At 43.3% G+C, this 11,138-nt stretch overlaps 1 protein-coding gene across 1 annotated transcript; it reads right to left on the bottom strand.

Moving 5' to 3' along the window:
- Positions 1 to 403: 403 nt before the first annotated feature.
- Positions 404 to 10,888, bottom strand: LOC129094066 (uncharacterized). Its single transcript, XM_054602081.1, has 6 exons — positions 10,879 to 10,888; positions 6,615 to 6,732; positions 4,155 to 5,047; positions 3,094 to 3,196; positions 1,688 to 1,886; positions 404 to 490 (listed from the first exon to the last, which is right to left on the bottom strand). Exons 1-6 carry the CDS (start codon positions 10,886 to 10,888, stop codon positions 404 to 406), a joined length of 1,410 nt encoding a protein of 469 aa, XP_054458056.1.
- Positions 10,889 to 11,138: the final 250 nt, after the last annotated feature.

Here is an 11,138-nt window from a genome sequence, read left to right as displayed (position 1 = left end):
GGAGCAAAATATGGCAGATCTTTCAAAGGAGAGAATTATTACGGATCTACAGGCAGAGCACATGCAAAAGTCACAGAGAGAAATGTCCCTGCTTGTGGTCAATTAGGTTATGAGTAAAGCAGCATCTCAGCAGCTTCGCTTAGTATATACACATTAGTATTTGTAGTATTCACAGTATCAGCTAGTCCACACCCTCTAATGATGAGCAATAGTATTTACAGCAGTATTTGTAATTCTGCAGTACCAGAGGCTGGAGGTCCTCCCTCTCTAATGATGACTAGTTGTATTAGTAGTGTTTACAGTAGTATTGGCAGTACCAGAGTCAGGTCGTCCTCTTCCCCTGCTGATAATGAAACCATACATTTGGCTCTTCGGTCGGCTGACCTCCAACAGAAACGTTCCATCAGAACAAACCTGAAGAACTCGACCGACAGAACGGACTGAAGAGGGACGACCAACGTCCTCGATACTGAGACATCTCTGCAGCAACCTAAGAGACAGACAGACAGACAGTTAGACAGGCAGACAGTGCAGTAGCAGTGACTGGTTGATCTGAGTTAATTTGCAGAACAGATTATAAATTAAATTATATGAAACTGTTTTACTGGTCAGCAGCTGGTCTGTAGTCAGTAGAACGATCAGTCTTCTTTTTCTTCTGCTCCAACACAAAACTCTCGACTGACGATGACTTCAACTGTAAAAATGGTGGATCCTGCTGGATAGACAGGAAAATATGGGCTGAAGAAGGAGGGTGACCAACATAGGAAACATGCTACTTTAGTTAGCACCTCTTTACTAGATACTATCTGTCTTTACTAACAGGCCATTTACCACAGTCCTTCAAAAGGAGCTGTAATTAAACCTCTTCTTGAGAAACCCACTCTTGATCCAGAGGTTTTGGATAACCATAGACCTATATCTAACTATAGACCATATCTAACCTTTTGTTCCTCTCTAAGATCCTCCAGAAAGCAGTCACTAATCAGCTGTGTGACTTTATGCTTAAAAATAGTTTATTTGAAGATTTTCAGTCAGGATTTAGAGTGAATCATAGCACAGAGACAGCACTGGTGAAAATGACCAATGACCTTCTGATGTCATCAGACAAAGGACTTGTCTCTGTACTTGTATTGTTAGACCTTAGTGCTGCATTCGACATACATACAATAACCTGGTACATTTGAATTCTAATTGACATACGATCTGTATATCAATTGTTACAACCTTCCCCTATTTATTCAAGCATTCTTGCACTCTGCATCATTTCACTTTTTTATTAATTTAATTGCCATTGTGTTGTGTTTAATGTTCAAATATATACTTTTGCATAATAGTTAAATGTTTGTCCTTTGTCCTTCTTTGATCCCACCTCCGTTGTTCTCCCCGTTAGTTTTTTTTTTTTTTTTTTTTTTTTTAAGGGGAGGTTTTCCTGTTCCAATGTGAAGGTCTAAGGACAGAGGATGTGGGGGTCTAAGGACAGGGAATGTAAGGGGCTGTACAAAATCAATTGAATACAGGTCAATGTAGAAGGAGAAGAGCGGCCCCTAATGGACTGACAGGAAACAAACAGGTCGAACAAGCCTCTAATAATCTCACAGTCAGCCCACGAGTGACTAGCACAAATGGATTTCAATGAAAGCCAAACGGTGGTCACAACAACAACAATAGTTATTGACGATCTTCTCACCACACCGAGTGACTGAACGGATGGTGTTTTCTTCAGCAGGCCTGAGGACTTCCTTGAATCTGGGAGGGTGGGGTCAGGCACTAAGGGGTGGGGCCGAGAGCTGAGGCGGTCAAGGCTGCCAGGTCGAGTTCTGCTCAGTCTGACGTTGGAGAAGAGACGACGTAGAGAAAGACGAGAGGGTTCGTCTCTGCTGATGAAGCTGAAGGAAACAGAGGTTCAGGCTTTGAAAACACTTACTTAATATAACTTAACACTTTGTTCACCATCTGTATTGTTGCTGCTACTTAATGAGTGCATTCGGTATCAGTCAGATGTGATTGATCCACATTAAATCCAGTTTGATTGTAAGTTATAAATTCAGTGTCAAATTCATACAGCCTCATCTACTGACCTCATGTTACTTTACTAACTAATGTTTCTACCCGGTTCCACAGAGAGGGGTCTACACATTTTACACTTGAGAAATCAGATCAGTTCTGAGTTTCAGCAGAAACTCGTTAAATAAAAATAAAATCTGTAGAAAACTGCTGCTTCCAAAGTCGAGAAATGGAATGTCAGTCTCATCATGAATTATTCACTGCAAACATTCTACTACACACCTTCTACTTCAGTCACTGCAAACATTCTACTACACACCTTCTACTTCAGAGTCACTGCACACCTACGACACACATTCTACTGCAGAGTCACTGTACACCTTCTACTTCAGAGTCACTGCAAACATTCTACTACACAATTTCTAATACACACATTCTACTGCAGAGTCACTGCAAAACTTCTACTTCAGAGTCACTGCATACCTTCTACTACACACCGTCTACTGCAGAGTCATTGCCCACCTTCTACTGCAGTCACTGCACAATTTCTACTACACACATTCTACTTCAGAGTCATTGCCCACCTTCTACTTCAGAGTCATTGCCCACCTTCTACTTCAGAGTCATTGCCCACCTTCTACTACACACATTCTACTGCAGAGTCACTGCAAACATACTACACACATTCTACTATAGAGTCACTGCACACCTTCACTGCAGGCTAAAAATCTTATTTTCACATCTCAATGACTTTTAGTTCTTATGTCTCAAAATCTCTACGCATTTCAAGACAGAGTTGGATGGTCTCTCTGTGTACTAAACCCTAGACCAAAAACGTATAAGGTGCTCTTTGAAAACGGGACATGCCTGGAATGTCGTCCTGTTCATAGTATTTCTAAGTACTTGTTCTGTAGCACTGGCCATGCTTTTAGTTACTTGTTTAAAGGGCTGAAATAAGAGTTTTTGTACCTACTTGGTTTGAACAATTTTGTTGCATGTCACTTTGGAAAGATGATGCAGTGCAGTATCCATTGCAGCAGTCTCTCCAGCAGAGGACATCATGCAGACTCAGTTGGAGTTTAAACTCACCATTCAGGAACTGAAGTGTCGTCAACATGAACCTCTGCTCTGACTGGCTGTCTAGCCTGTCGATCACTGCTGCTGCCTGATTTTGGCGGGGCTTGACTCTCCGCTGTAAACCAATCAGAGGACGAGATATCAGTGTGTTCATTTTTCAGTTTAAATTTCTTATCATAAGAAAAACAATGAGTGAATCCAGAGGCCCTTGAGAGCCACACCAGAAGCAGACAGTAGTCAACTACTTTTGGATAAATGATTTTAGTCCCACCTGAGAGGCGTACTACTAAGTAAGCTTAGTGGGTTAGCAAGCTATGTGGAGCCTAAAGTCAGAGTTAACAATGTTCCAATAGTGTCTCATTTTAACATGGCTAGATTGCCATGGTAACTTAAGCTTTGTTTATACTTGTGGCACAGTGCCAAGCGCCTCCACAGCTTGGATAATGTACAAAGTCACTTATGCTCAATCCGATATTAATGGACTACTTTAGTGCTTTTATACAAGCCCTGTAAAGAAAGAAGTATAAAATGCATTATAATGAAACAAAGGTTGAATATCCTGTAAACTAAATATTTACTCAAATTTAGATTTTGAAGACCTCCTGTTTCTAAAGTATCTGAAAATGAATTGTCCTTCTTTGTTTAATCCCTAGACATGTAAATAGTGCTTTTATCAGTAAACTAATGTGACAATGACATCTGAAAAAAACCCACTTATAGAGGGTTGACTCAACAGGTCCAGACCATTTTATGCTTAGTTTCCTATAATTGCCTCGAAAAGAGCCTTTCACTAATCCACTAGGAAATAGCATCACCATTGAGGCAATTTGTTCTATATGTAAGGTTGTTGAGCCGAACATTACATCAGTAATCCCACAGACGAAGCTTTAGCATTACTGATGTAATGTTCGGCTCAACAAGAATACGGTTTATCTCATTAACAAGGTCGTTGTTGTTCTGACTGAACCACTGGATGTGTTTGTAATGTTCTCTGGCTCTAAAGGAAGCCTTCTTTAAATTCACAGGTAGCACATGTGTCATGCATGTAAATGTATTGACATGTAAATGCTCACCAGTTGTCTCTGAGCTTCTCCCCGAGGAGGAGGAGGAGTTCTTCCTCCTCAGATCCAGACCTCCCTCTTCTACATAGGGGCTCCTCTCCCTCAACTCTGCCCCAGATCGGAGCTGTATGTGGGGCTTGGATGCAGGTGGCTCCTGCTCTTCCAGGTTCTGCCCTGCCTTTGTGCTGTTTAGCCTGATGCTCTGTGACATCATCACTGATGGCAAAGGAGGAGGAGACGAGGAGTAGAGGCAGTTGGAGGTGTTCGCGGTCAGCGGATCATAGGGGTAGGGGTTGATTGGCAGGTCTGTAGTGGGTGTGGCTTGAGGGATGGTCATCTGGTTTCCATTAAGTTCCACCTGATTGATCTTCCTCCTCACATGGCTGTTAGCAACATGCACAGTCCTCCCCCCCCTCCCATCCGTCTCACCAGGTGTGACAGAGCCAATGTAGGTCTCTCTGATAGGCTCAGTCCGCAGGTTGAGGCGGGAACTGTGCCGACTCCGCTCTTGGTCTTCAGGGGCAGATCGGTGTCGACGGAGGTTCAGGTTGACTCCGCCTCCTAAAACTGTCCCACAGGAGTAACACTGCCCTGCGCCCCCTGCAGGTGTCGGTCCTCTCCCCGTTCTACCGCTGACGTACTGGTTCAGGTTCGGTTTGGAGACCAGGACACCCGTCCCTCGCTGCCCCCCTCGTCTCCTCTGCCATTGTCTCTCTAGGTAACGAGACTCCACCTCAGTCTCTGTCTCATCCTCAAATCGCAGACAACGAGTTGGAGACACCGCTGGGTGTCGCCTAGAAGCCCTGATGGCTGATTCGCTGCTGGAAGAGTTGCTCAGGTATCCTGATGAAGAGGCCACGCCCTCCGGCTCAACCTGGATGACAGGATGCAGCCTGACCCCTGACCTGTGAACAGACCACCGTTAGAGGGCACCGAAGTCAAGACAACAGGACTGGGATCATTTAACCGAACTGACACCGAATGAAAAGGGTGTAGAAAAATATGAGCGTGACGGAGGTTGATCTGATTCAAAGAGATGAGGTGTGATGAAGAAGCATTAAAGACCATTTCAAAGGAAGAGTGAAAAGAGTGACGAAGAGTGATGAAGAGTAACGAAGACTGATGAAGAGTAACGGAGTGAAGAAATGTGATGAAGAGTGACGAAGAGTAACAAAGAGCGATGAAGAGTGAATAAGAGTGAATAAGAGTGACAAAGAGAAAGGAAGAATGACGAAGAGTAATGAGTGAAGATTTGTTACCTCTAGACTAGATTACTACAACTTCTTATTATCAGGCTGCTCTAATGAGTCTTTTACGGAACTTATAGTTCCAAATTACCCATTTAGAGAATCCAGGGTTACTTGTGGTTCCTAGAGTATCTAAAAGTAGAACAGGAGCCAGAACCTCCTACATTTATGAGTAGGATTAAGACCTTCCTCTTTGATTTAAAAAAAAAAACAAATTAAAAAAAAACAAACATGGTTTATAGTTAGGGCTGGTTCAGGTTTATAGTTAGGACTGGTTCAGGTTTGGAGCTACCGTTCCTCCCGGGGAAGGGTTGCCCGCACCGAGACCTGTCCACCATTGATGATACCAACTCGGACTGTGAGGAATCTGGGTGTGACCAACTGTCGTTCTCAGCAAACATTGCATCTGTCACACGCTCCTGCAGATTCCTCCTCTACAACATCAGGAGGATTCTCCCCTTCCTCACTGAGGAGACAGTGCAGGTGCTCTACAGGCTCTGGTCATCTCCCGCCTGGACTACTGCAACTCACTACTTGCCGGAGCCCCGGCATCGGCCATCAGACCTCTGGAGCTCGTCCAGAAAGCTGCAGCTCATCTGGTGTTCAATTGCCCCCAAGTTCTCCCACACAACTTCCCTTCTCTACACTGGCTCCCTGTAAGAGCATCCAGTTACAGACTCTGGTGCTAGCCTACAGGGCAGTGAGGGGAACAGCTCCTTCCTATCTCCAGGCCATGGCCAAGCCCTACACCCCCCGACTTGGCTCTGCTGCCCCGTCGCTCAGAGGTCCCTGCGGCCGATCCACCCAGTCACAGCTTCTTTCTGTCCTGACCCCACAGTGGAGGAATGAACTCCCCACTGACGTCAGGACAGCAGAGTCACTGCCCATCTTTAACCTCACCTCTTCAAGAAGTAAAGAAGCACTACCCTGAGCCTTCCCCTTAGCACTCATTGTATTCCTATTAGTTTGTTGCACTTATTGTATTCATATTAGTTTGTTTCTGTACTTTTGCTCATGCTCTTAGATGCTTGTTTAAGAAAGGAGATGCACTTCAGGTGACAAGTAGTTCTCTTGAATACCTATGTTGAATACACTTATTGTAAGTCGCTTTGGATAAAAGCGTCTGCTAAATGACTAATGTAATGTGTGTGTGTTACTCACAGTGTGTGTGTTACACACAGTGTGTGTTTGTGTGTGTGTTACTCACAGAGTGTGTGTTACTCACAGAGTGTGTGTGTCAGGGGTCAGCAGCTTGTGGTCAGCTCTCAGAGGATCGCAGCGACGCTTCATACGAGCTCCCTCCTCAAACTGCTGCTGCCGTGGCAACGGTGATGACAAAGAGACTGAAAACACACAGGGGGTGGGGGAGGGGAGAGGATGACATCAGCAGCTCTGATTGGTCAGTGTGACGGGGAAGGAGGATTAAACTGAGCCGCTCATCAGAACTAATTAACCTGACGAGACCAGACAGTTTACATCAGCACCCAGTGAGTGTGTGAAACTATGCTACGACAACAAAATAAAGGATATACTGAGGCAACCCAAAGCAAAGAAAAACCTGTTAAATGAACAATAAGTTATTGAACATATATAAAGCCGATAAAAACTATCTCATATGTTGGCGTCCTTTATGCTGCCTTCTGCACAGATACTAAAACAAAGAGTGTGACGCCATCAACGGTGACAACTGATCAACATGTTGATAAGTTGGGCCACATGGAGCAGAAACACCAACTAAAGCCCAACAGCAGTCACACAGAGGGTACAATTCAATTCAGTTTATTTTCTGGGGCCCAAAATCACAAATTTGCCTCAGAGGGCTTTAAATATGTACACATGAGACATCCTCTGTCCTTATACCCTCACCTCCACTGTCCTTAGACCCTCACATCGGCACAGGAAAAACTCCCCTAAAAACCCTTTAACAGGGAGAAAAAAAAAGGAAGAAACCTCTGGGAGAGCGACAGAGGAGGGATCCTTCTCCCAGGATGGACAGAAGTCAATAGATGTGACAGACATGTGTACAGAATGAACAGCATAACAGACATACAACACATTCAATGTATATGACAAATGCAATTATTATAGTAGAATTATAATTATGAAATAATAATAGTAATGTGACTAATAATAATAATAATAATAATAATAATAAAAGTAGCAGTGGGTGTCAGCCGTGTCACAGCAGGAGGCACGACTACGGTCCTGGGACCACAACGATTCGTGGAAACCTGCGACGCAAGAAAGAAAAAAGGGCTTCAGGGTGGAAGTAAAGCTAAAATGCGTAATGGTACAGGTAATAGTAATGTGACTAATAATAATAATAATAATAATAATAATGGTGGTAGCAGTCGGTGTCAGCAGGGCCATAGCAGGAGGCACGACCACAGTCCAGGTACAGCCAAGATTTATAGAAGCCTGCGAGGCGAGAAAGCACAAAAACTCCAGGGTAGAAGCAAAGTCAATAAGCGTAATAGTACAGGGAATAATAGTAATGTGACTAATAATTATAGTAGCAGTGGGTGTCAGCAGGGCCTCAGCAGGAGGCACAATGAGTCCAGATATAACCCCGATTCCTGGGAACCTGCGAGGCGAGAAAGCACAAGGACTCCGGGGAAGAAACAAAAATCAGCAATGTGCATAAATAGGAGATAAATACATAAAGAAGGAGGGAGAGAAGCTCAGTGTATCCTATGTAGTCCCCCGGCTGTCTAGGCATATAGCAGCATATCTAGGGGCTGGACCAAGGCGAACCAGAACCAGTCCTAACTATAAACCTGAACCAGTCCTAACTATAAACCTGAACCAGCCCCAACTATAAACCTGAACCAGTCCTAACTATAGACCTGAACCAGCCCCAACTATAGACCTGAACCAGCCCTAACTATAAACCTGAACCAGCCCCAACTATAAACCTGAACCAGCCCCAACTATAAACCTGAACCAGTCCTAACTATAAACCTGAACCAGTCCTAACTATAAGCGCTATCAGAAAGGAAGGTCTTCAGCCTGCTCTTAAATGTGGTGAGTGTTTCTGCCCCCCAGACTGAAACTGGAACCTGGTTCCACAGAAGAGGAGCCTGATAACTGAAGGCTCTGGCTCCAATCCTACTTTTATATACTCTAGGAACCACAAGTAACCCTGCATTGATGGACCGCGGCTCTCTAGTTGGGTAATATGGAACTATAAGTTCCTTAAGATAAGACGGTGCCTGGCCAGTTAGAGCTTTGTAGGTGAGGAGAAGAATTTTAAAGTCTACTCTTGATTTAACAGGGAGCCAGTGCAGAGAAGCTAATACTGGAGTAATATGAGCTCTTTACTTAGTTTTTGTTAGAACACGTGCTGCAGCATTCTGGATCAACTGTAGAGAACCCAAGTGCAGTACGACCAGGAGACAGGGTAATGTTCTGGAGCTTTATTCAAAGCGGAACAAACAGCAGGTAGACAGGCAGGAGATGACTCACAGGGGATATTCCACTCTAGAGAGCGCTGATCCGTCAGCAGAGCAGGCAGACAAAAACCAAGAGGAGCGAAGACAAATCTTGTGGTCGGGGACGGAAGGCTGAGTCAGTTACCGGGGCAGAGGCAAGGCGGAGAAGTCCAAACAAGCTGGGTCGGCAACGGGAAATCAGTCCGGGGAATAACGCTTGAAGGTCTGGCATAATGCAGAGAACGATCTGGCAGTGAGTGTCTGTGAGACTGGGGTATTTATACTGAGGTGAGTAGTGCAGCAGAGTGAGCAGGTGAGAGGGATTGTGCTGATGAGGTGGGCGTGCCAGACAGGTGCACCGCATGAGGCTGATTAGGTGAGTGAGGGAGAGTGTGGTGAGAGAGCGGGGGCTGGGCTGTGAGCTGAGAGAAATAGTGCAGGAAGAGTGAACAGGTGTGACTGTGACATTTTCGCAATGTTACGTAAATGAAAAAAGGCTGTCCTTGAGATCTGTTTTATATGAGAGTTAAAAGACAGATCCTGATCAAAGATAACTCTGAGGTTCTTAACGGTAGTGCTGGATGCCAGAGCAATGCCATCTAGAGAAACTGTATCCTTAGATAATTGATTTCTAGTAGAATAACTTCAGTTTTGTCTGAGTTTAACATCAAGAAGTTACAGGTCATCCAGGTTTTTATGTCCTTAAGACATGTTGAAGTTTAGAGAACTGGTTAGTTTCGTCTGGCCTAATCGATAGATATAACTGGGTATCATCTGCATAACAATGAAAGTTTATTGAGTGTTTTCTGATAATATTCCCTAAAGGAAGCATATATAAGGTGAATGAAACTGGTCCAAGAACAAACCCTTGTGGAACTCCGTGACTGACCCTGGTTTTCATCGAGCTTTCATTGTTTACATATACAAACTGAGATCGGTCTGAGAAATACGACTTAAACCAGCTGAGTGCGGTTCCTTTAATGCCTATTAGATGCTCCAATCTCTGTAATAAGATTTTAAGGTCAATGGTATCGAATGCAGCACTAAGGTCTAACAATACAAGTACAGAGACAAGTCCTTTGTCTGAAGCTATCAGAAGGTCATTGGTCATTTTCACCAGTGCTGTCTCTGTGCTATGATTCACTCTAAATCCTGACTGAAAATCCTCAAATAAACTATTGTAATGCAGAAAGTCACACAGCTGATTTGCTACTGCTTTCTCAAGGATCTTAGAGAGGAAGGGAAGGTTAGATATAGGTCTATAGTTAGATATAGTCTATAGTTAGATATAGGTCTATAGTTAGATATAGGTCTAAGGTTAGATATAGGTCTATAGTTAGATATAGTCTAAGGTTAGATATAGTCTATAGTTAGATATAGGTCTATAGTTAGATATAGTCTATAGTTAGATATAGGTCTATAGTTAGATATAGGTCTATAGTTAGATATAGTCTATGGTTAGATATAGGTCTATAGTTAGATATAGGTCTATAGTTAGATATAGGTCTATAGTTAGATATAGTCTATAGTTAGATATAGTCTATAGTTAGATATAGGTCTATAGTTAGATATAGTCTATAGTTAGATATAGGTCTATAGTTAGATATAGGTCTATAGTTAGATATAGGTCTATAGTTAGCCAACACCTCTGGATCAAGAGTAGGTTTCTTAGTCGGAATCGGGTCTAAGAGACAGGTGGAAGGTTTAGACTTAGAAATAGTTAAAGTCAATTGTTGAAGGTCAATGGGAGAAAAGCCAACTAAATATATTTCAGGTTCTACAGCTGTGGATCGATGGGTACTGGTTGAGGGCAGTAGATTATTCATTTAGTCTCTAATAGTTAGAATCTTATCATTAAAGAAGTTCATGAAGTCACTACTACTGAGGTTTATAGGAATACACGGCTCAACAGAGCTGTGACTCTCTGTCAGCCTGGCTACAGTGCTGAAGAGAACCCTGGGCTTGTTCTTATTTAAATCTATTAATGCTGAATAATAGGCTGCTCTAGCATTACGGAGTGCCTTCTTATATATTTTAAGACTGTCTCGCCAGACTAACCGCATACCATGGTTATATCATGGAGCAAACCTCCTTTCTTTTATTAGCTTCTTTTTTAGAGGAGCTATAGAGTCTAGTGTCATTCAGTGAGCATGCAGCACTATCAACAAGATGGTCAATCTGAGACGGACTAAAGTTAGAGTAGGAGTCCTCTGTTATATGGAGACAGACTAAAGTTAGAGTAGGAGTCCTCTGTTATATGGAGACAGACTAAAGTTAGAGTAGGAGTCCTCTGTTATATGGAGACAGACTAAAGACTA

This window comes from Anoplopoma fimbria, chromosome 8 (genome assembly GCF_027596085.1).
Source record: "Anoplopoma fimbria isolate UVic2021 breed Golden Eagle Sablefish chromosome 8, Afim_UVic_2022, whole genome shotgun sequence".
Lineage (NCBI taxonomy): Eukaryota > Metazoa > Chordata > Actinopteri > Perciformes > Anoplopomatidae > Anoplopoma > Anoplopoma fimbria.
The sequence above is the reverse complement of the archived record's forward strand: the minus strand, read 5'-3'. Positions and strand labels throughout refer to the sequence as shown.